This window comes from Cygnus atratus, chromosome 2 (assembly GCF_013377495.2).
Source record: "Cygnus atratus isolate AKBS03 ecotype Queensland, Australia chromosome 2, CAtr_DNAZoo_HiC_assembly, whole genome shotgun sequence".
Lineage (NCBI taxonomy): Eukaryota > Metazoa > Chordata > Aves > Anseriformes > Anatidae > Cygnus > Cygnus atratus.
Genome location: NC_066363.1, coordinates 121034319 through 121060204, shown reverse-complemented (window position 1 = coordinate 121060204; position 25886 = coordinate 121034319). Strand labels below are relative to the sequence as shown.

Genomic DNA, 25886 nt, shown 5'->3' with positions numbered 1-25886 from the left:
TGTTTGTGTTGGTATTGACAAGTTTGAGAGTCATCTGCTCTGCTTTTGAGTGGTTTCTGATGTTACCTGGAGCACCAGAACACCAGAAGGAGGTACACGTGAGCCTCCTAGGAAATGTAACAGGAGCGAACGGTACTGCTCTTTACAGGACTGAAGAGAGGCAGATGAGTTGGGATTTTCTAATTCATACAGCATCAAAAATATATTTTCTTGTACTTCATAGTACAAATAAAGTATAGTACAGACTACTTTATATCAAAGTCTGTCCAGACTGTAAATCTAACAACAATTAAGTTAAGTTTGCTAAAGAAATTTGTTTTGGTTAGAGATTTACAAACATCTTACGTGTATGTGCATAGTCTTCAATACATGAAAAATGTACGAAGGAGGAATAACTATCTCAGTTTTATTCAGTTTGCTTTTAAGGCTGCTTTCATGAAGTTATTTCAAACTTCCCTTCTGTAAACTTGTCTATACAGCTCAAGTTCCAGAGTACATCAAGCTACATCTAGAGAATCTTTAAAAGTGGGCCTCTAGGCACATGCTATAAGATGCTACATACTTTTAATATGAGAAGTCTAGATGATGTAGGAAAATTCTTTCTGGAGACGCTTCTCCCCTTATCCCAATGAATCCTTTTGCCACTGTGTTGTCGGCATTGTACACTGGAACTTACATTCCACTTTCAATTCCAAAAATCAGCTGAGGCAGTATGGTATGAGATTATTACTGTGAATAAGAACAGCCACCTTGCAGCCTAATCTTCTTCTTTGCATTACATTCACACTATATAAGTATATAGTATATAGACACTAAGTATATACTGATGTACTAAGTATATATCGATGATGCTAAACTATTTTTAAAAGATATGTTCCATTCTCATGAGTACCACTTGTATTTTATTTCCCCCCCCCAGGTGGTGTAATGTCCATGTGGATGAATGAACAATGCAACAGTGTTATTACAGGAGGGGAAGACAAACAAATCATGTTCTGGAAACTGCAATACTAAGTGCCTTTCCCTCCAGACATTTAAACGAACTCTTTATTTTAAACCAAACCTTTTAAAGGAACTTAACTGTGTGCAATGATGGCTGCTGAAGTTCGACCAGATAGGAAGCTCTGTTCAACTACAACTTTCTAGATTATGGCGACTTCACTGAGAGCTCTTAACTTCCACAGTGTATGCATTTATTTTTCATGGACTATCATTGAAAATGCTTGTCTAAAGTGATATGAGATAACATTAAAGACCTATTTTTCTGTAATTAAAGATCTCTTAACTGGCAGTCATTGTTTGATTTACATAGACTGTATCCATGGCATGTTGTCTGAACTGGTTTAAAAGAAGACTCTCTTGCATTCTCAAGTCTTTTAAGGATGCTTGCACCTCTGTGTTATGTCTCATGACATAATGTATGTACCTCGTGTAGGAAACCTCTTCCTAGTGAAGATGCATACAAAGGTAAGGTAAATACTACTTTCAACACTTACTGCTAAGACAGCTGTTGGGCTGAGCAGTGGTCAGTTTAGTGCTGTCTAGTTTCCAACTGTCATTATCTGCAAAGGCACAGAGAAGAATAAGAACAAGTTTTATATTGTTTTTTCCTGTTATTAAAAAGAAAATGGGGGGAAGGATACACCTAAAACCACACCCTATTGTAGTAGCCTGAAAGGAAGCCAAGTATAAAACTGGTCCCCTAGCAGAGAAGTAATACATACACGTAATATGTTGATATAAATCTTCCCTAATAATTGGGTTTTATTACTGCTGCCTTTCATCACTTCTGTTACTATCCTTTTCTTATTCATCTTCACCTTTTCTATATGCTGTTTCTATATGCTTCTTTCAACTCAGATAGGCTTTGGGATGGCATTTCAATACAACTTTCAAATAGAGCTACAACTTCTGGCTTTGTGTGCTCCTTTCTGTCTTAACCTAGGGTCAAAGTGGTGTTGTATTGGGCTTATTTTCCCTGTAGGACTTAAGACTGTTTCCCTGCAAGGAACTATTCTGAGGGTAAAGACTTCAGGTAATAGCCTTTAAGTGGCATATTTAAAAAATAGTCACCTGCAGCTGTGATATTTCAGTGTGACCCATGATTATTATTTCTCTGATGGTATTCTCTATGGCTAATGCTAAGAAGCTTTGCTAATGTGTCCAGGGCAAACATTCCTCTAAATTACACTGTCAGTCCTTTGAGCCTTAGGACATAATGCCTTGGTTTTGAAACTTAATAGCTATGTCAAGAGGCAGCTGTTTCTTTAGTTAGCACTGTAAAATAATTGTTTTATGGTCAGTGGCATTATTTATTTAGCCTTTTTTTTTTATGATGGGATTTAAACCTTCTCAGTGTTCTAATGGTATAGAGTTAAAGCAAACTTCATCTACATTGCTCATTTGGATTAATTGAACTTTATGTAATCAATTATTGTGTGGTGAAGGCACATGTAACAAAAAAATTAAGCCATATCACATGCACTTTGTTACCAGACTTGATCTTGCAGGAGAATGGTTGGTGTTTACTCTGTTTCTTTGCTTTTCATTTTATGTATTTCCCACAGAGCTGTATGTAGTCAAGAAACATGGAAATCAAATTCTACAACTGCCTGGAGAGGTCTCAGGTGCATTTTGCAGCATGTTAAAAGTTTTAATTGTGCCTGTCATTGTTCATTTGCCTCCACCCTACTGTATTTCATCCCTGGCCCCAAGGGTTAGGCTTTCTGCATACAATACTACTGTGAGTTTAAGATTTGCACTGCAATTCATTTTCCATTTTAGCAGGAACTGAGTAAGAGGTACTAACCTGCAGTTTTTGTTTGAACTATACTCTAATGTGCTTGAAAAATCAGAAAGAGCTACCCTTTCCTTTTCACACACCTTTTTTTCCATGTTGTCTTATTCAAGTTTCAGACAGGCATGCTCCTTTCGCATCCTATGCGGCATGTGTTTTTTGCGCTTGTCTGTGTGTGTTCCTCTAACTTTTTTTTAACTGTTTAAATTTTATATATATATACACATAATATAAAATAAGCATAACAACTTATCCACTTACACTCAGTAGGGAATTGAAGGGATTTAGTCAGTGAAAAGCTGGTCAAACTAGTGTTTACAGGTTTGAAAAGATTTACTTAAATGAGGGGTTTTAAAGTTTGAAGGGGTGTAGAATTGTCCCCTGCTAAATAGTCTGCTCCTAAGGAGAAGTTGGTTAGAGACAGAGACCATACGTTCTTTGCGCTACAGGGGTTTCATAGCTAAGTAAGCTACTGTGCTAGAGTTCCTTAAGGTTACTGCTACAGGTCACAGGTTCAACTCCCATGCTTCTGAGCCATTCCAAGGCTGCATGAAGTCAGCTACTGCCAGTAAGTGCTTACCCCACTAGTTTTTAGAGACAATTCAATTAAAGTGGCTCCCAGGAAGAATTTGATCACCACTGCAACCTGAAGTAAGGTTCTGTTACTGTGAGAGAAAACCAGTGAACTTCATTTGAGAAGCCAGAAATGGCTGAACTTGAAGTGCTAAATTTGGCAGTGTTCCCAGGAAGAAAAGTATGTCTGTGCATTCCCAACTCTACCCTCCCAGTGCATTTCCTACAAGCTGGAAAAGCTACAGCTAGCTACATTATGCTAGTAAGGGATTGGCAACCTGGGACTATACTTATTGCAGGGTCAAGCTGTGAACTGTTTTATTAATTGCACTTGCACTCAGCTTTTGAAATGTTTTTTTTCAGTTAGATGGACACGCCAAGTAAGTCATGTACCATCTTCCCTAACCAATTTTGGATCCTGGTTCATTTAGAAAAGGAAATCTAAATTGATTTCCTGCACCCATTAATACCTATACTAAACTAAAATTACTCGCATTGGGCTACTGCAACATATGAGAGACAACTTCACAGCTAGAAGCTAGAATAGAACATGAAAAAAGAAACTGCTCACCACCTGGCATTTAGCTTCAGGTCACTTAACTTAAAACATGCCTTGAACAGGCCTAGGACCTTTGTTAGAAAGCTATTTAAAACTTTATTTCCTACCTTGTCTTTCTTGCCAGCTGAAAGTGACCTTAAGGAAGAAACCTGTCTCAGCTCATCTCAAGAAGAACGTGCACACACCATCTAAAGTTTCAGTCATTTATTTGGTTACTTCTGAATCTTGGTTAAGGCGAGAGATAAGCGTATCAGTTACAATTTGTATAACAAGTAATAAAAAGATTTGGTTATCTGTACACTACCTTATTTAATATACTTACTGAATGATGCCTTCAGCTATATTCAGCTTAGCTGGCATACTTGCGTAAACAGAATTTACTAGAACAAGAAATAAACTAGTACTAACCATACTTCTAAATAGGCTATTTCATATCTACGCTTGCAAACAGAAAGCAGTAAAAATACTTGTTTCTCTTAAACATACAAAGCACAGCATTGCCCTAGGTAACAACACATAATTTTGCAAGTGATATCTGGTTCCTTTAGTTGCAATGGCTTATAGGAGTAGTAAACTAAGGAAGAGATCTACAAAAAGTCATAACACAGTTGGAATTTCACATTCGTCAAGCATATAAGGCTACAAGTTCTACAGTTTGTGAATAAACAAGATATGTTGAACTGTAACATTCCCAGCCATTATAGATGCAAATGCTTGATGCAGCATATCTTCTCTTGGCCTCCAGAAAGGCTCATGTGCAGAAGAAAGAAATCACTGAGTATAATAGCCCAAGTTTAGTGGAATTTTCATCATATGTACGTACAGACATGTACATGATGCATGTTTAGACTTCAGGAATAGAGTGATCCATCAGGCTTTTCATAATGCTAGTTGCCATCCTATAGAAAAGGAAAAGTCATTCAGTTTTTTAAGACAGACGTGGAAGCCTGCTAAAAGCTTCTGTTCAGTGTATCTTTGTCCTTGCTAGCCCTTTAATTCAATTCAAAAATTGGTCTCCCACTCCACCATTTTAACAAATACATTGCTATAGAAAAGCTGCACTAAACTGCATAAGTAAGAGATGCCCCAATACCCAACATTTTGTTAGCAGCTGGGTCGTGACACAAACATCTTTCAAGATGCAGACATTTGTGCAGAGCAGTATCACAAGCAGGAGGGAAGAAAAAGGCTGGAGGGGAAGGGAACATGGCTGTTCTGGAAACAATTTTGTAGGAAGAGCGTACAATGGGGGTGGGGAGGAACACTTAATTATACTTTAAGTATTCAAAGTGTTACAATTAATTCCTAGCAGCTCTAAGAATTTTTTTTCCAGGAGATTTAGCTGTAGAAAGCTAGGGCTGCCAAAGGATTAGAGAAACCCAACTATATCCTGCCAAGAATCATGTTCACATCACCAGAACTAGCTGCACTAGAAACATTTTAGTTGCAAGGTAACAAAGACTTGTATTATCCATGTACTTCAAAGTGCTCAGAGATTCAAATTTAGTCGAGTTATGTTTAGAAGAGGGCTTTTCAAGAAAATAAAAGTCAAAGGAGCATATCAACTAACATATCTACTAACATACTAACATATCAACAGTTTAAAAACAGAACCAAATCACATTAGTCTGATTAAAACCACTGGATTATGTACATTTTCAGACTTCACCACCTTAACTAGTCCTTCTATCAGGTTTGTTCTCATGGCAAGACCTAATTACATTTTATTTAACGTGCAAAATAATTGTCAGCTTTGATATAATTAACACCATGGCTGCTTTATTTGATTGTTACCTACCTCTTTATTATATACTCATAAATACTGGAAGGCATGATGGTAATTGTCACTGTGTTTCCAGCTGTTGCCAAGATGTCTGCTATCTGGGGGTCCTGTTATTGAACAAGAAATCATATGAGCAACATCACTTGAAATAACTAATAAAGCAGCAGTTCAGGAACTTAAGCTGCATGAATGTGTCTAGATTAACAGCCCCACAACTCCTTTCTTACAGTATTTAACCTTCAGGGCAAATCACTAAGCTGCAGTGCTAATGAACTTCCTAGGAAGTCACCCCTTACAGTTTCCTTACAGGAACTCACTGGAGTAGGGGTACAGACATCCTACTATAATTTGACACAGGCTGGCAGGGGGAAACTTACTCTGCAGTTGGCAAAACAACTTAAAAACTGAGAACCAACTATAAAAAGGTAGAGAGGAAGAGAATGAGTTGCCTTGCCTATAGAAAGGAAACCACAGAGAAGCCTCGGAACGTACCTTCAGTCCAATGACATTCTGGCCATTGATTTCACAGATGTTATGCTCTGTAAGAAGTCCATTTCTCGCAGCAGAACTGTCTTTCACTATTGAGGTTATTTTTCCATTCTTGAATATGAAGCCAACATGCCCTGTGCTGTCTTTGTGCATTGTAATAATTCGTTCAAAAGGCCTGTAAGAAACAGAAGAATCTTAAAATGCAAAAACATGTTTTCAGTCTACCAAACCACAGAGAGAACCACACACTATTTCAGTACCTTTGATTTGCAAAAAGTTGATGTAGTTGATGTATGAGTCTCTAAAGAGTACAATGAAAAGTGGTAGGGGTTTAACTTCATTTTGGGAATACTTGCTATTTTAATCTCTTCTTTCTAGGCTGAAGTCACTCTACAGGTATTCCACCCTCTGGATAATAAACCACCCACCCCCCCAACAACCAACCACAGAAATGGCCATTCAAACTTAAGTTTTGCCTAACAAATGTTAGCAGGTAGCTAAAATACTGCAGGCCATTTTGACAACTGTAGGTGACTGCATGATTCTGGAGATTAAAGGCTTCTCCAACAACTTTTCCACTGTGTTAAGACAACTTAAAGGTTCATTGTCTATAACTTCTTAAGAAATCCAGCAAGAGGGCAGAAGTTGGGCACAGAAGTGGTAGACAGTAGGGAATCTACTACCACAGTATTTTGATTTAATACAATAGAAATCATACGCCCCCCACTGGGGTCAAACTTGATTCTTAAACACAAAAGAACATTGAAAAAGTTTCTGAAGACATGTACTTAGTCACATCATGCATCATCTGTCTTCTCAGCCTAGAGACCATGCTGCATCTGTCCCATTATTACTACATACAATAAATATCCAATATTGATTAAAAACATACTGGTTTATCAAGCATACTTTTAGTGAGCCTGGCATGAACTCATATGTAAGCAATGAAGTTCACAAGAAGAGTACCATGCTAAATAAAAATGGAAGTGAAAAATATAAGCTCATTAGTACAGTGACTATTTTGATACTGTCTTTATTGGTATTTCAATAAGTAGAAGCTTCAATAAGTATAAGCAAAAGTCATGTCAGAAAAAGCACAGAACTCTTGAACTCAGAATGTAAGTTATGCTATCACTCATTAGTTTATCTTGAAGATGTTAGGCCTCATCATGCCCAAGCAAGAGGTGTGCAATGACACTTCGAGTTAGTGACCATTTTGAATATTATTTTGACTATTCCTCATAAAAAGGAACATTTCTAGTGATCTTTAATAGTAAAGTATACAGACAAACAAATATTTTGTATGCCTGGCATGCTTCTCAAGTGAGGGAGACCCAACTTCACAAAGTATCCATCTCTCCAACAGTCTGTGTCTGTAGCCAGCCTTACCTGTCCCGAATGATCATTGAAATCCTCTCTCCAGAAGCCTGCTTCAGAACTTTGTGTGCTTTATCAGAACTCCATCCTGCACAGTTTTCACCGTTGATCTGCAGAACTTGGTCCCCAAACCGCAGACCAGCTAGAGATGCTGGAGAGTTTGCTTGGACTAACTGGACAAATATACCCTACAAAAGAATGGGGCATGGTAGAAACAGGATGTTCTTCCTTAAACGTGAAAGCCAATCACAGAATACACAGCCGTTTGGTTTTCTATTCTTGTGTAATACCAAGCAAGTTGACAAAAGGAGAGACAGTCAACAAGTGCTTAAGATGCATTTTTGAAATTTCAGTCAGTTTATAGATGTCTTTAAGAGAGTGACAGATATTCACATTAAAATAAAGTTAGGAAATAGGCAAGTCTGTTCTGTTTAGATTTCTTGAAATTAAGAGACACAAGCTTCACAGTAACACCTTCCTTGAAGGAGTAAGTGCTGTTGTTTTAACAAGAAATCTGAAAAACTAGATCATACAGACTGGTACTAAATTTGCATGTCTGCCTGTGTATTTAATACAAATTCCTGTGCAAGACAGTCTATATATAGCTCGAGAAATAGATCAGCAATACTAAGAACTCTATAGAAGGAAAAATCTGCTTTCTCAACCCATTAGTTTTCAACTTTTTACTGACTGCTAGCACCTCAAGTAAAAAAAGTGTTAAAAACCAGAAACTGTTACCAGTCAAAGTACCCCCAAAACCAAACAAATGAGGTCAACACAGAAGGTAGATAAACCCTCCCATGGGGTGAGGGCAGGCAGCAGAGAGGAATTCACACTACTTTCTAGGAAAAGTCCAGTATTTCCTGGGTTAGAACTACAGAATCATTTTAATCCTATGTGAAACCTTGAGTAAATAAATGACCTGGCTAAAACACCGCCCCCCCCAAAAAAAAACAGACAGACAACCAAAAGCGTCATTTTTCACACTGAGAATCAGAAAATATCTAAACAGGGAAGCTCTAGAGCAGACAACCTCCTGGATCTTTTGGCAGCTACACTCATGTTAAAGGAAACTAGAGAAGAGATTCTGAAATTACTCCTTGTATGTAGGTAATACCCTCGCTATCCTAACTTTTCTCATGAGTAGCATATTGCAAGAGCTTATAAAAGGAGAGGTATTTTTACACCACACACTTTTCTCTGCCTACTGTTGAGAACTTCAAGACTTTCTACCTCTACCTTTGTGGAAACTCTGGGAAGTACTTGAACTGCTAACTAGAGTCACAGCAGCTCTGCAAGGACATTTTATACTCTGAAGAGATACTACAAGTATTCTCCAGGTGTTATATGAAAATAAATTGCTGCTATAAGATTAGATCTTAGTCTATGCCCTAGTTTCAGATCTAACAGAGGGTTTTCAAATTCTAGTAACAGATAAGCAAGTCCCATGACCATACACTAATTCAACTACTAACTTAATCCAGCAGCAGGATCTGTAAAGGCAAAACCAAACTTCTATACTTACGTTGTCAACAGACTTAAGGCGAAGTCCTATTTTTCCATCCTGATCTTTACACAAAATTGCTTCACGGATGCCTTGCTTAATTTCTGCTCTGCGAATTCCAATATCATTTCCAGTCACTGGAGCTACCATGTAATTAGTAGAAGGTCGTGTTACCAGTTGCTGATTAAGACAAAATAGCCAGACAACTTAATTTCAACTTTTTAAAATACCTGTATGTCAGTTTATATGAAGTGATTAAAAAAAGAGAAAAGAAGCAAAAATAAAATGCAAGTCACGACACCAGTTCTTCCCCTCCTCCCCCCCAAAACTGGAAGTATACTGCTCAGTTTAAAGCTGTAGAAAAATAGGCTCTGTTACTTCAAAAAAATCATTTACCAGTTAGTGAGGTACATACTATAAGTAAGTCTACTATCCAGAATCATAGATATACATTTAGTCTTTATACTTTCAGTTTCCAAAGCATGCTTGACTGATACCTACCCCTTGTGGCTGAGCAGCTGCTGCCACTGGTAAGTTTCTCTGCACCTCTTCTTCATTGAGGCTCAGGCCCATGTACTGAGAAAGTTCTGGATATAATCTGGGGTATAAACCTATATGAACAAGAAAAAACCGTTAATGTGTGTTCATTTAACAGAACAGTATATTGTTATCACACATACAACAACTTAAACAAGTCTTGCAGTATCATAATGTACGTAACTTGAGAATTACAGCGGAAGATCCACCTGAATCAGGACTGTTATTCTAGCCCAGCTGAGAAAAGCAACTACAGGAGCAGTGCTTTTGAGACAACTAAAAGTTCTCCATGTTCTTTAAGTAATTCCATTCATGCCTTTCCTTTATGGCACAAGCAACATTAGATACATGGTGATGAGTTCCAAAACCAATGTTGTGCTCCAGTCCACAATGACAAGCCCTTCTTTCCTCCAAAGTTTACAGGCAATTAGTTGGGAACTACTTACTCTCCCTCCCACCCCCACATCAGGCTAGCTGGAGAACACAGGATACATTAGAAAACAGCGTGTGAGGGAATGGCATTGACAGAAGTGTGCGTGCAGTACAAGAGGAATTCACGGAACCAACAGCTACTGAATGTGTAGCATCTGATAGTCTTAAAAAAAAAACAGAAACCCCAGAAGCCCATACAAAGAAGCAACACACAGAGCAAACATGACTATAATATTCTTCATGAGAAAGTAGCTGTCATTTTCCCATAGCTTCAAATTGAAGTCTTTTTTAGATACAGTCCTCATACCAACAGAAAAAGAACAGTGGACCTTAAAATATCCAGCAGGACATTCCTCTACTCTGAGGAGGAGCAGGTGGCTGGGAATGGGAGAAAAGTCAGATTTGGCGGACCTTGAGTCAAACCACTCTGTAAAGAAGCCTGATGCTGCTCTTGACATTCCACAGATAATTAAGTGATGCTATTTAACAAGAAGCAGTTACCAGAACACACGCCCTTTTGACCAAATCAGCGGAGACAGAAAAGGCTGCTCAGAGAGCCAAGTGGTACAAGGGGCAGCCTTGAAAGCACACAGGCTCCCTGATCCACACAGATGATGTTTTTAGTGTTCATTTATGGGTATATGTATAAGAACAGCTATTATAAGAATCCACACTTGACCAGAAACTGAAAGCTACTTTTCCAGGAAGGAACTCAAAGGCCATTACAAGGAATTCTAATCCCATCGAGAAACTTTTTTTGCCCCTTAATACTTTCAGCTGTCACGTGAGCATCCTGTTTCATATGAGAACTGTCCAATCTTATTTCCAAACTGGTTTCACTGACACAGATTAGTAAGCCTCTAATGAGTACTTCTGTGGCTGTCTTCTGCTTGCCTTTCAAGCCCCTATGATTACACACAATTAAAGCTTCCCAAGACTTTTGCAGTGACTTGATTTTTCTCCTTCATTCTTCATAAAAGACAACAACGTAGAATGAATCTTGCTATTACATTCTCATTCAAACGAGTCTCCAAAACAGCAGAAATCATCACCAAGAGCTGTCAGATGTATATTCTCCTGCCTTTACCAAGACAGAGAGATCCCCCATGGGCTTGGCATGTCCTAGAGATTGTTAATAACATATCCCAGGGGAAAGGTGATCTAAGTGATAAGCAGTCTTCAGCCACACACAGCTCCTGAGCAATTTGCAGACAAGCTGATGTCAAAATGTCATTTGGCCAGCAGTACAGTAGACACAATTTGCAGGAGAATTCCAACTCCAGACAGTCGAAAAAAATGCTGCCAGGGAGAAGGACTGCTGAAACAAACTTACTCTAATGAGGTTAGGTCAGGTAAGAACGTAGATCCTTCCTGGATTTAAGGTGAGCTGTATAAAATCCATCCTTAAAGTGATCTTAGATGCACCAACTCCAAGAGCAGAACTGGAGACAAAGGTACACCTACCATGCTTTAATATCTGATCCACCAACATTCCTGACGGCTATTCCAGCACTGCAGCTGGTCATGCTGGTTAGAGATTTTAGGTCCTTTAGACCAAACATAACTTAATAGCCCAGAATTCAAACATACCCATGCGTATTTGTGGATGTATATGAGTATGGGGTAAACAGGAAGAGGTATCAGTCAATACAACTTTAGGTCTGATAGATTTCCCAACAGACATTTGACCCCAAAATCTGCAGGAAGCTTTATGTTGCTAGCATGACAATACTGAAGTTCCACTTCTCTATTGACAGAGATTTGAGCTTGTTTGTTCCCCAGCAAGCTCATATGCTGGGGGTGGGGAAGACTCACGCTGCTCTCTGAAGTTTACAAACACGTGATAAGTACATACTTAAGTGTTTGAGGTAAGCATTATTGAGAGATCAAACAGTACCAGCAACAAATCTTGTTATGTTAGGCTCACTTAAAAAAAAAAAAAGGCTTCTTAAAGCTACAAAAACAGTTCATATTTGCCACTTTTTTTGTTTGTGCTTGGGGAAGCATTTCCAAAGAGGCATGGCCTCACCCTCAGCAAATAGTTGCATGTTTATAGGTATTTGACTGTACTTTAACTATAGAGTTTCATAACTGCTTTCCAAAACGTCAGGATACCACACAGTATATGACCTTACCTCCATCTTGGGGAATAGGAGCAGAAGCTTCAGACAAGATTGCTGGATTAGCTGGATTTGAAGAAAAGGCAGTCTGAGCCTAGGAGCAAGGAAACTCATATATGTTATCTTGTAAAAGAAAAATTACGAAATCTTTACTATGCAGCCAGGAGACTATGCATTATTTTATGTATTGTTACCATTATCTTGAAGCTCTGAAGTCAACAGTTTTCTTTGAAACAAATAGTTTGATAATACTGCAGCATATTGTATTAAGTTACATCAACAGAAACTTGTACTGTCCTCAGAGATAGCTGCACAAATAACATCAACCTCAGTTCCAGTTTTGTTATTAAGCAAGTTAAAGAGCCTAGGATTTCTCTGAAAGACATTAAACTTGGCCGACAAACTTTAAAACTTAAAATTATAGAAGAAGGTCCTTTGCAGAGTGTTTTGTAATTATTATTTTTTTCAGTTGAATGGCAGCAACTCTACATTTTCACTGCTTACAGGTATTAGTCATGAGTTCTGCCATAGTCACTTGCAGGTTGCAATTCACGTTCCACACAATTCGACGCTACTCGTTTAACACCTTCTGAAAGAAATGGACCTCCTAAGAGTTTTCTACAGGAGGTCCCAAATGCACAACTTATCCTACAGTGAAAACACTAAGTTTAGTTTCTATATTGCTGACTGACTTGCAAATAGAAGAGACAGTATTAAAGTAAGCCAATTCCCTTCCTTCTCACAGTATCTCAGCTCCTTGTTTTTCACTGATCATGAATACATGAGGCCAAAATAACAGGCCTCTCTATGGTAACCTAAGTATGACAGAACAGCTATCCCAGTATCACTAAGACAGAGCTAAAGGTGGGGAAAAGTTTCAGCACAATGAAAACTATGCTGTACAGGACACATGAATCACTTAATTCAACAAGACAATTGAATTACTTAATGTTTTTTATGGAAATAATGTTTAAAAATAGAAGATTCCGTAGTCCTCTTCAGGAAGTTGTGTTTAGAGAGAAGTTTCAGAGCAAGAGTGACTCATTATTTATCAAACATATTTAGAAGAACTGTCTCCAACTCAAATGCTAGACAGAAAGAACAAGTTAGAATATTTAGTGCAAGAAGTTTACGTTTAAACCAGCAGCCATTTTAATCTCACTGATTTGCTGTGGACGCAGATTTTGTCTTTCAGTACTCAACACAGAGATACCCTACTTCCACTTCCTCATTCAGGAATTCCTCATTCACTTGCTTCATTCAGTGGTCACAAAAGATAAATTGTAAAAAGATAAATTGTAAAGATAAAATGTAAAGAGACCACGCTTAGCATTTAGGTCACAAACTCTAACAGTTGGTCTGTAGCTCCAGGCAGGGTGGGTTTGTTTGTTTGGGGGGTAAATTTAGTGTTACCCAATTGTATCTTCACATAAGAAGCACGTGGGACATGCCAGATGGAACAAAGAAATCCCAACTACAATCCTAACCTACAACTTCAAGGGTCCAATGATCCTTAGAAGTGCAATGGTAAAACATTTTATCACAACTTCAATAAAAGTGCCCCCTTCCCTGTACTAAATACCAACACATCTATTACTGTCACCAACGCTATTTTCAAAGCCTACCATACCTGAATAACTTTGTCCACCTTCAGATCTTCCAGGGAAGGATAGAGAGACATTTTGATGCAGTCTCACTGGGTTGCAGGAAGACACAGAAGGGGGAAAGCAAACAACACAGGGTTAGACATCAGGTATTTACCTAGCATTACAACTTAAAAAACAAAAGAGAAAACAGACAAAGCATTAAATAACTTCAGCTGTGACCTGCAAGTCTCAGCGTGACAGATACCCAGCACTAAAGACAAATTCCATTAAGGCTATCTATTTAATCTATTATCAATAATAGCCTTTGTATAATAGGCTTTATTTACTATACTTAGTGATGCCAAAGTTTAGGTCTCAGCTATGAGAAATCCTACACAGAGAGAACTGTTCCGCAGTAAGTATCACAAAGAAAGAGCATAGGAGGCAATGATGCAACAATGAGGAGGACTGAAAGAAAAGTCTAATCATATTCCTCCACACAAGTACAACAGTAATTTATATACAACTGCGTAAGCTTTCACACTATTCCCCAAAGTATCTAAACACCCTGATAACTTCTGACATTCCTATAAAGGAGTCACTCAACAGAGCTGGCTTCCCATGTCCACTTGTACCACATTAATTGTAGCAAGAGACCCTGAGCCAGCCAGATTCGGTCAGTGGCGAGTTTCAAAATCCACAGGGACTTCAGCCTGCCTCTCATGTGATGTTGGGAAAGCTCTGTGACAACATTAACAGGAAGTAATAAAAAACACTTCACATGATCCTGTAATGCACCATACTGACACTCAGCTCTGCTACAGCTGGGCACCAGAGGCTTTAGGAAATGCCATTTTCAGGAGATCCTTCACTCAAGTTCTCGCCAAGGTCAACAGAGCTTTTCAAGAGAGTAATAAGACATTTCACCCCAAATTATATGAACATTTTAACTGAGAGGAGGAAGGGTAGAAGAGGAACAGAAGCAGAAGACAACAAAATAAGACAAAGTCTTTCAAGTTACATATGGCTCAGAGAACACAGTTAACTGGGCAACACTACTAAAAGCTTCTGGTTTGGGGATTAAATTTCTCATCCAAATACTTTAGAGGTCCTCGTTTGTGTAACAAATTAACTATAATTCCAGACTAAAAGCGACGAGTATATAAATCCTTGAGCTACTACTTCTTCACATGCAGATGCTGAATTGATTAAAAAAAATCTGATGCCTAACATGACATTGCGGGAACACAATAGATGTCTCCTTGCATTACATCAAGGTCACTAACAGCTTTTCTTTTTGTTCAGCAGAGTGCCCAGGAGCTCAAGTATCATGTCAGACTGCAATTAAAACTTCAAAAGAGCCCAAAATGTGGCAGGGATCTGAACTGTCCTGACATAACTGGCCACACGTTTGTAATTACATGCAACTGACAATTTTGTCAAGTTGTTGCAGCTAAACCAAACATAGCTAAGACCTGGAAGCCTTAAAAGTTAAACACATTTAAAGTGAGTTTAAAAATTCCATTTTAAGGCAGCATTGACCTGAAAGCAATTAAATGCTTTTGCTCAACCAAAATGGTAACAGCAAATGCAAACCCAAGCCCAGCAAAACCCTTGCTCGGGTTCAGACTGCCATCTGAAACTTCTTCTACTTTATTATGAGGAACGTGGAGCTCTCTGTAGAAGAGTACTAGCAAAACTAAACATATATTAGCTCCCCAAACACTTAAGAAAGCACTCCAGCAGCTTACCCCGCCGCTTTGGCACCGCCGCCCAGGCCACCTCCCTTCCCCAGCTGGAAGCTTCCAAATCCAACCGTCTGTCACGGCCACCAAGGAGCTGCCCTACCAGCTCCCTCCTTAAAATCTCACTGGTTACTATTTCTGGTTTTTCAATAAATAGCCAGAATAACGGTCACCCCTGTCACTGCATTCAGTGAGCCTGTCTCTCTGCATACCAGCTTTGTTGCTTTTACATCAGCAAGGAGCTTTTTCAATTTCCACACAGGCAGTTGTAACACTGAAGTACAAGTCTAACCACTCATTAGGTAACGTGAGATGCCCCCAAAATACCCTATTTAGTTTAAAATATGACTGTTTAGCAACAATCATCACTGTCGGGGACTGCCAGTAATCTCAGGAAGAATCCGTCCATGACTCACAACAAAAACAGATTTGAACACGAAGTTTGAACAGCCATGGCTTTCTGCAGGATCTGGGGAGTGGTAACCACAAAGCGGAGAGGAAGGGAGGTGGGCAACTCCCCAGTCTACACCAACACGGAACTATTTGCCCTGATTGTTTACAGGCTCCTACATCCTGTGGAGAACACATATAGTAGTAACCCGAAGCTTTCAGGAAAGCAAAAATGAAAGCAAAAGGAGAAAATGCTAGTTTCTGAGTACCCTCAAGCTCATTGACCCAGCTGCCAGCCCCGTCAGCAGGTTGTCTCACCAAGAGGATCCTATTTACCAAGGGAAGTGCCTGACCACTGGGCAGAGACCATAGAGAGGCGGCACTCGTGACAATCTTGGGCTATCAGCAGGAAGTTTTGTATGTAGGACCTGGCTCTTACTACACACAGTGGTTCGACTGGAAGATGACGGGCTTCCTGACATTAGTTGGGTCGGAAACAACAGAGCTGAATGCAGGCTAAGAGCCAACTGAAGTCTGACCTGTCTGTGGCAACTGCTGTCTCTGAAAGCGGCAGCAGATGGTATTTGGAGGGGGTAAAAGGGAAGGAATAAAAGCATTTTATACCTGTAAAGAGATTATACCAGGCCACAAAACCAGAACCTATAGCAAAGTATTGGTTTTGGCTTCCCGAACAGCTAGAAAGCCATGAGATGAAGTTTTGTCTTTAAAGGACAAAACCTCCCGAAGGTCGAGCTGAGACAGCAGGAACACGGGAACTGTTTTGCAAGAGGTGTCCTCCAATAAAAGAGAAAAAAAAAAAGAGTGTTTTTCTTCTGATACTATCTAATCGGCCTCTGAGCATTTGCTCTTGCTATGCACTTTGCTCAGAAATCTGCTGCCTCCATTTCAGGCCTGAAGAAGGGCTCACTCTCCCCAAAAGGCGCAACACACCCACACCAGCTCTGCAACATTATGCAGCCCTAAAAAGAAGGCAGTACAGACCCCAAACCCCCTCTCCTCCCAATCCCAAAACACTGAGAGGAAGCCAGCGCACACAGACTTAATTTATTCGCTCTTTTCCTTCCACGGCGGCCAGCGGAGCCCGGTGCGGGAGGCAGCCCCGTGAGGGAGGAAGGGACGGAGCCGGCCGCCCCCCGGCACCGGGCGCGCCACGGCCCTACGAAATGGCTGCTCGGCGGCTCCTCCGCGCCGGGCACGGAGCGACGGCCGCGCAGTCTCTGCGGGCGAAGCCCTTCCTTCCCCCGATACCGCCGCGCCCCTTCCCTCTCTTCCTCCCCCCTTACGCTCCCCACAAGCCGCCCCGTGCCCAAGTACAAAGGGGAGCGAAGACCCCCAACCCCCTTACCTCCGGCCCGGGCGGCTGCCCTCGGTCGCGGCCCTCAGCGGAGGGACGAGCGGCGGCACCAGCGGCTCCGGCAGCTCCCGGCGGCGCCGCTATGAGGGGAGCGGGGGCGGTGGCGAAGCTGGCCCGGCCCCGCGCATGCTCCGGCGGCGGAGAGAAGGGGCAGGGCCCCGGCCGCCGGGGGGCGGCGGTGGTCGGAGAGGGGGAGCCCGGGGCTGGGGAGCCCGGGGCTGGGGGTGGCCCGGCCCCCCACGGGGAAGGGGTGCTGGCCCTCGGTGCTTCGCCCTTGTCCCTCGTTACATGCGGTGCCTTGCCCGCGGCGTGTTGCACATCTTACTGCCTTCTCATCGCTTGGTTGCCTGAGGAAAGGCTCACTTTCATTTTATATCCATTGTCCTTTTTAAAATCAAATTCTTCCTGCTGCGTCGTTTCGGTTACTGATTTATTTATTTTTAATCTCGTCTTGTTTTCCCTTCCGTCGTCATGCATTCGTAAATCCTGACGTCGCAGAGCCTGCTGTGACCACATCACCTGGCCTGCGGCTCACCACCCCACGCAGGGCTTCCCACAGCTCGTCTGGAGAAACTCCCCTAGAGAAACTATCACATATAGAACACCCAAAACAGAGAAATTTTATACAGCTTTTATACTTAATTATCATAATTCTTACGCGTTTGCCATGCTTCTAGTATTAACTCAGCTACCATCAATTCTTAGTCTTTAAAATCTTTCTTCACTAGACTGCCCAATGGCAAAGTTTGTTCATCATATAGATAGTTAAATATGCTGTGTGCCCTTAAACTAAATAAACTTGAGCATTCAACAATGGTGTTTAACAGCTCACCAGCCCCAAGGGAGATCTGCTCCCACCTCCAGTCCCTTTCTCCTGCCCTGTAGCTGCTGGCTGGTCCTCAGCCAGTCCCAGCAATTGTCAGGCTCTTCTGTGGGACACATTAAACTCACTGCTCCAGCACAACTCTAATCCACCCAAAAAAAACACATGTATATTTTTCTGCTGGGCTGGTGTGCTAAACTAGCAACAACACGATTTCGTGAGCACCAGCGCCAGCCAGAGCAAGGGAAGGGAGGGTGTGGCTAGGAACACGGGAAAGGAGGAGGAGGAAGAAATGGGATTGAGAGGGAAGGGATTCCCTTCCTTCTAGCACTAACAGGCTATTTCGTCATTTGACCTACCTGTGCAATTAAAACCTTAATTAACGCTAAACGGAGATTTTTGTTGCAATGTGTGTTTTCCAGTCCTCATAAGTGAAGTGAAAAGTTTACAAGATTTATACCTCAAAAAGGGGTTCAATTCTTCATCCTGCAATGAGCCACGTGCAGTGAAGCCCTGTACCCACCCTGGAGAATCCATACCAGGGTAGTGCCCTTATAGCATGGAGATGGCGGATATACCACTGACTGCTGTCCAGGTGGTACAGTTCTGCTGGTTATTGGTTCTGACCATGGAAGGGCAATATTTTGTTTTGGTCTCTCTCATTGCAGAGACACTGTTCTTACCTTGTTACTTGCTGTTTTCTGCATTACTTAATCCCTTGTTGTTATCTTTTGAGACGTCCTACTATCAAGGTAGCAGTGCTTGTCAGTGGATGTCAGACCTACACTGTCAATGCACATTTACCCTAGAGGCTGCAAAGGACATTCGTTCTTTATGATGATGTCCTAGCCAAAACACTCATCTCTGTATAGTCTATTATTTGTTTGATGAACGTTGTGTCCAAGTCCAAGTTACAGGTAGTAGCTTCAGTACCACATCCACCTGGGGGAATGAAAAGCGCTATTAGCAAAAATTAATCTCATCTTCATCTCCAAATGCATCATGAAACACAACTCCTTTAAAGATTCTGAAGAACAGTATGAAAATGCTTAAGATGTTCTTGCTTAAGAACAGGTTTTTGAACAGAGAAAGATTAACCTTGTTATAATGAAAGGCTTTCTCAAAATTATTGCTCATTTAAATACAGGAACAAAATGTAGTAAAATAGAAAAATAACAATTTGAAAATATCTATGTCTAATCTGTGCAACCAGTGCAGTTTAACATGTCTCAGGGTCTTTATGCTTTGAACCTGTAGACCAAAGGCAATTCCAACTACATTGCTAGCCAAACCCACATCTCTGAGTTTCCTTTCCAGGGAAACCAAGGCGTGGGAGGGGATGACATGTGCCTCAGTCTCTGTGATGTGAAGGGAGAATCTGGGACTAGGGAGTTACTTCTGCACCCCAGAGTTCAGAGGTGGGCAGCAGAAGGGCCTGGCTCCTCTACCTTTCCAAGAACACCTCTGAGACTGGAGAGCTTGAAGGAGTCGGATGTGAAACACCCAAATAAATGGCTCTTGATAAGTTCCCGAGCTATTTGCAAAAAGGATTCCAAGATTATCTATTGCTTGAGAGCTGCGGAACAAATGGTAAAAGTTACCAAAATTAGAACACCCATGGGCAATCTCATGGTAATTTTCCATTGTCAATATATTTCCTCTCCACCTCCCCGGTCTTGTGCCAACTTTCAAGGAATAATAGAGGCCACCTACTGATTGGTATCAGTCACAGCAGCTGCAAAAATCATCATAAAATAATACATGGTAGTTATTTTAAAAGTCGCATTTCTCCTTTGAACCTGGGAATAAACTGTGCTTTTGTTTGCTAGGAAACTCTCCACCCATTCAACAATGAGACGTTACAAATAGTCACAGAAAGCATGTACAAATTGTGCAAGACAGCACCCTGTCAGTACTGGAAGGAGAATAATTGCAGTGGAGCAGTTCTGAACCTGAGGCAGTTGTGAGTGAGTTACCTGGCCATGCTCCAAGCCAGGTGCAAGGAGTATCCTGACGTGTTGTTTGTGTTTCTGGAACAAACCAGCCCCAAACCAACATGCGGAACTGCTGCATTGCACTGAGCTCTACCAGCTTACCTCTAGACTTCTTAAACAAGAATTTTTGGAATTTGCATATAGAAATAAGAATTTCGGTGTAAAAACCTGCTTTGTAGAAGAAATTACATCATGGGAGCTTCACCAAGTTAAAGTACATAATGTTAGAAACTACAGGAGTGAAAATAGCCTAGGTAACATTATTTCTGACTCACTGTTCACATACATTTCATCCTGCCTTCGAAGGACAATCTAACATATTACTCCCATTGTCCCCCACCAGCCAGCAGAATGGATGGTGCTTGGGGAATTTATGATTTTCCACTCTTCAGTTGCAGTTTCATGCCCAATTTCCTGCCTGCTATTCAAACTCTGCTGTGAAGATGGAAATGCTAATGTTGTCACAGTCTTTTCCAAGTAACGCTCTAGTGTCTGAGTGCTGTGCAAACACTTGCTAATTTATTTTCTGTCCTGACTCCCAAGGTACAGGCAGGGAGTCGAGGCACTTCACTGGAGTGTGCTCACAGTGCATTATTTTGAGCTTTCTGTTCTATGACATTTTACTTCACTTTGGTGAGGATACAGAAGATTGTTTGTTAAATGACCACCTTCCTGAGCTCACTCTGGGCTGCGTGTGCTCAACACTTCTCCAAACGAGCCTCCAGGGCCTCCTGTGGGGCAACGGGAGAGCGAGGGAAACACAGCAGCTGCTTGTGGAGAGCCTGGCGAGAGCATTTATCACCTCTGCGTGAGCAGGGAGCAGCACCCACCCCGGGGCGGCACCCCCAAAACATCCCTCTCTCTCTCCGTGGTCCTCCTCCCCACTCCTCAGACCCCTCTTGGCCCCTGTGGCAGTGATCCCACAGTCTGCGGGCTCCTTCATGAAGGGGGGAGGCTGAAGGAGGGAGACCGGAGGGCGCCCTGAGGAAGTGGGTGGACGCGAGCTGCAGGCCGCACGCAGGAGGGATGCCTGCGCTTTTCCTGTGCGCGGAACACAGACAGGACTTCGCTGGAAGGGACTGAAATAAAGCCAGCAACTCTCCTCTGGCATCTGCATTTCCACGTCCTTTGTTTTAATGTCGTAAAGACAGAACAGAAGCCAGGCATAGCAGAAATAAGGCATGTAGTTCACAGTAACAGCAACTTAACTGTTAGCACTGCTTCCTCAGGAATGCAGTGGTTGTTTTTTTTTTTTTTCCTTTCTCCCAATGTCTCTAAATGAACGTTTATACATTCACATTAGATACGGTCTAGCTCAGGCAGAGGCCCTGGTCTCTGAGTTAGGCACCACTGGTGAAATTCTGTGGTCTCGATGAAGCGTGACACCAGACTAGAGGACTACAAACACGTCTCTCTGCCCTGGCTGACCATATACCTCTGTGTGCTGCCTTTACTGGGTCACAGCAGTACTCGAGTCTGCTGAAAAGCAAAACACAGCAGGAATTTAGATAGGTTTGAATGCAGCTACCCAAGAAGTAACACTGCGATGGTTAGGCAAAACTCGCTGTGGGGAAGACACCATGGCTGCTCTCCTTCACACTCTGCTAACACAGCACAAGTGCTTGCGGCAAGAGGGGCCTGAAGAAACAGGAGTGTGGGTGCCTGGATGGGAGGCTGGCGTTTTGTCTTAAAACACATCTGAGAATAAATTTAACCAGACACTGACCTCTGAGCTGGGGTGGCTGAGATGGAGTTGGGCGCTCTCCTTTCACTACAGGGACGGTGACCGCGGGCAGAAGAGGTGAAGAAGAGCTGAAACCATCAGTGACACCGATTCCTTCAGCAAGGTTCACCCGTCACAATGGGAAGTCTTTGCACCTCCTGAGCTAACCTGACAGTTTTGGAGAAAACTGCCCTGGGAAGTGGAATTGCCTGAAGCAGCCAGACATTCGCTGCATGGGTCTCATCCAAAGGGATGCTGTGCTGGTGGCACAGTGCCCTTGCTTTTCTGGGGAGCTGTCTCCACGCTGACTCAGTAAGTCAAATGCTTTCTGTAGCACGAGTGCTTTTTGGAAGTTTGCCACCACATGTCACACTACACAAAACCTGCTTAACTTACAAGATCAGAGTTTTGAGCCATATGGCTACTGGAGCATCCATGTTTGTTAATTTGTTAAGAAAAGCAAAAATCTGTTCCAACTTGTAAACTTTACAGATGTTTCAGTGCTTCTGTTTTTTACCTTGTGTTTTGTCTTTATTGTCCTCACCTCCTGTTCTCTGTTACACCTACCTGTCATCCCTCATCCATCACTTTTTTCTTTCTGTATTACCATGTCATTTCATGTATTTCTTTTTCATTTTTGCTTTTCTATTTATGCTTTAAGTTTTTTCACTAGCAAAGCGAAGCCATAATAGATCAATCTCTGGGTTTTGCCTGTATACATTAAAAATACATAAAAAACATATAAACAGAGATGGGTAAAATACGGTATCACAGCAATTCTGGTAGTGGAAAATCAGAATTACTTGTTAAACTTGTGCACAGATAGATAGTTTTTCAAATTAGCCATCTGTATTCAGTTGCAATTCAATTTTCTCAGGCCAGAAGGCTGATTCACATGTAAAGCTAGTGGGATGTGCTTTAGACAGCTTGTTTATGTAGTCCTGTATTCATCTCTTTTTAATCTGATCTGGATGGTTGGGCAGCCTCACACTTTCAACATGCTTTCATATTATGTCTATTACAACAACATGCCTTACTTTTCCTTTCTGCTGCACAATGAAGACATTGTTCACTTCCACAGCTTCCTTTAGCCAAAAAAAAAAAAAAAAAAGAGAAAGAGAGGAAAAAAATGAGGACAAAAAAGAAAAAACTTTGCCCACATATAAATATGATCACAAAGAGAAATATATCACAAAAAAGGATCTGCCATGGCTGGCAGATTTCTGCGGCAATATACAAAGGAACTCACTGTTCAATTCTTCTCTCGTATCTTCCAACAAATACTCTAAAGAGTAGTACATAGAGATGGGGAAAATATAATATTCAAGCAGTTCTAGTATGAGAAGGACATGTATTTTCCATTGGAAGAGTAAAATGTGGATCAATCACAGAGCTGTGTGCCCCACACTTCGTCTAATTCTTCACATTTTGCACAGTCCAGTGAAGCCTGAATCCACATTAAAGGTCAGATTTATGTACAGTTACTCTAGGCAAAATTTCTCATACCTAGGCAACAGGCTAGCAGCAACCCACAAAGGACGCTCTCAGAAAATAAGCCCTGTGCTTGTTTATAGATCTGTAGGAAAAATGATAGAGGCTCCTGAAACAGAAGAGCAACTGTCCAAAGAAAGATGTGATAATGTTTCTCTGCCCATCAGGCAGCCCTCAGCCTTCCCAGGCTGCGGAGCCTTTCCAGTTGGTGTTGTTAATGCAGCTTCTCCATTCCCTGTACTGTTGGAAGATTTCAGTCCCAAAGTGGCCATGTGAGCCCACATCAAGGGGAACTCACTGATGGCTTCCAACTATCAATTCCCTGCTGGCCCATCTTCCCTCAGATCAGCAGCTACAGCCCTATGGAAGATACCCCACTTTGGCCAGAAGTCCCAGGCTGGCTCCCAGCTCTGAAATGGTGTTCCAGTAAGGTGGAAGATCCACTTGCGTTAGCTGACATGATCCTGGATGGCTGGGGATCTTCCAGCATCCCAATCTCTATGACTCCTAAATGGGGACATAAAAATGAGTTGTGTGTATGACGGGTTTAGGAAACATGAATTAAGAGCTACACTTCACAGGTGGCTAATTCAGGGAGATTAGCAACTAGAGCAACTACTGAGCCATGATAAAACATGAGATACAGGAAGACTGTGTATTTGTTTTAGGGGAAAAAAAAAGAAAAAAAAAAAAAAGATGATAACAGACTATAACCAAGGGAAGCAGGAGAAAAGGTGCTGTTACATTCCCTGCTCCATCTGCTGGGGCAGCCCAGAATAACTTGGCACATTCTTCCAGAGTTTGCACTGCAGTCATTTTCTATTGGTTTGTTACCTGTTTACCTTTCTCCAAATAATTCTTTGGTATTAGGAAGCTGTATCATTTTTGTAATCACATCTGAGCTTTGATTTCTCCCAGTTCAGTGTCTGAGTGCCTGCAATTAGGCTTTTAAGTGTAATAGGATAGTATAGAAGCTGCTGTTCTATATCAAATAATACCAATCAACTGAAGAGTTTGAAAAAAAATTGCTTTAGGAAGATGCAGTTTGCTGCACTGAGTGAGTAGTAGTACGCCCTGTAGTAGCAGTAAGTAGTAATAAGCTCCTCATGGCTTATTTTGCATCCAGTATCCATGTCCTTTCCCTGCTTGCGCCACTTTCATAACTGCCCTCTTTCTTTTCAGTTTCTTCTCTGTGATACCTAGAAAAAAGTAATTTACTTAAATCTTAATATTCTCAGTTTTTACCAACAAACAGAAGTTTAATAGTACTAGTAGTAGTTTTTCTACTTTTTTAAGGAAAACTGCCTAGCCAAATTGCAGCATATTATTAAAATATTATCATTCAAATGAAATAAATTACTGTATTTGTTAATAAGATTTAGTTTAAGAAGGTTGATATTCAAGGAAAGATAGTGGCATAGCAAGATCCAGTTTTTGATGGAAAGGTTACATAACTGTGAACTGACATTCCCAAAGAACAAAGAAAATTCCAGAGAGAAAACGAACTGATATGGTGTAAGCAAGCGAAGTTCATTATTTGATATACGAGCACATTCAGAGGATGCTCTGAGATAAATATGTAAACATTAACTTGTTCATTCAAGGAAACATCTGTCCATATTGCTATTGAAATGTCTGGGGGCAATTGTCCTTAAACAGGATGTCAATAAGCCCAGTTTCCATGCCTGTCCAACTTTATAATCTGCCAATGTTGATTAACTTAATGCAAATACAATGCATTGTATACACAGAGTGCTTCATAATGAAAAAAGAATTGACAGGTTCAAAGATATCATAAAGGTATCATTACTAAAGAGTTGTACGTACATTCAAACAATCACAGGGGAGAGGGAGGGAGAGTAAAGGAAATCTGAGTACAGTACTTTCCTGGAGCCAGATAACTCAAAAATTTTGCAGCAGGCAGATTACCATGAAGACAACATCTGCCCCTTGAACAACTGTGACATTTGCTAAAATAGAACTGTAGTGTTATACTGTAGTAGCATGAAATTATGACAGATTATGTAGATCATTAAGTGCTTAAACAGTCTGGTGTTATTCCCCAGCAGCATATTCAATATCATTTTACTCCAATTCTTTTAGACAACCTATTCTTGCTTAGGTAAACAAGACTTCCACCACTTCCACTGATCTAAGAAAACCATGAAAAGGTGAATTCAGCTTGGGATCTGCTGTATTTACTTCTGGGATTACAGTCTCTTGCAGAAGACAGTACATTTCTGGCATGATCTATTGATAACAGCAGCTAGCTTATGCTCTTACAACAGAGCTCTAAAATGGTGGAGAAAATAAGATGGGATCAAGAAGCACCATAATTCCATTTCCTAGTACTAATTTTTCCTCAAGGGGAAGCACAGAAAATCTGGAGTGCAATGGAGATGAGGCTTAAGACTTAATGGCTTGTCTGCCATTAACTGCTGCCCGCAGGGGCAGTTCTTTGCCAAAGCACATCCAAGAACAAGTGCTGACCTCTGTGAAACTGCAGTGAAGGCAGGCTGGGTGATGGCGTGCTGCAGTGGGAGGCCAGGTCTAGCTGTTGGTAGTGGACGTGGCAGCCAGTGTTGTCC

General features: G+C 41.2%; 2 protein-coding genes across 3 annotated transcripts in view; one reads left to right on the top strand and one right to left on the bottom strand.

Annotated features, from left to right (window-relative positions):
* NSMAF (neutral sphingomyelinase activation associated factor) overlaps positions 1–4326 on the top strand; it is a 39866-nt gene extending 35540 nt beyond the window's left edge. Inside the window, exon 31 of the mRNA XM_035553281.2 lies at positions 920–4326. Within this exon, the coding sequence (XP_035409174.1) occupies positions 920–1014 (95 nt within the window). The 3' untranslated portion in view covers positions 1015–4326. The remainder of the gene's footprint in view (positions 1–919) is intronic.
* On the bottom strand, positions 4119–17623 carry SDCBP (syndecan binding protein). Of its 2 annotated transcripts, none has more exons than XM_035553284.1 (9): positions 17259–17623; positions 13802–13867; positions 12187–12265; positions 9584–9693; positions 9104–9262; positions 7591–7766; positions 6205–6376; positions 5728–5819; positions 4119–4828 (listed from the first exon to the last, which is right to left on the bottom strand). In XM_035553284.1, exons 2-9 carry the CDS (start codon positions 13850–13852, stop codon positions 4774–4776), a joined length of 894 nt encoding a protein of 297 aa, XP_035409177.1. In that variant the 5' UTR covers positions 13853–13867; positions 17259–17623; the 3' UTR covers positions 4119–4773. The 2 variants fall into 2 exon arrangements, with proteins under 2 accessions (XP_035409177.1, XP_035409178.1); XM_035553285.1 differs by lacking the exon at positions 17259–17623 and adding an exon at positions 16517–16682.
* Between the last annotated feature and the right edge of the window lie 8263 nt (positions 17624–25886).

Coding starts and splice junctions, on each gene's coding strand:
- SDCBP (XM_035553284.1), bottom strand. CDS start 13,852: ATGTCTCTCTATCCTTCCCTGGAAGATCTGAAGGTGGACAAAGTTATT. Junction 9,694..12,186: donor TCCTATTCCCCAAGATGGAG/GTAAGGTCATAT, acceptor TTGTTCATATAG/GTTTATACCCCAGATTATAT. Junction 6,377..7,590: donor TCAATGATCATTCGGGACAG/GTAAGGCTGGCT, acceptor TGTTTCTTACAG/GCCTTTTGAACGAATTATTA.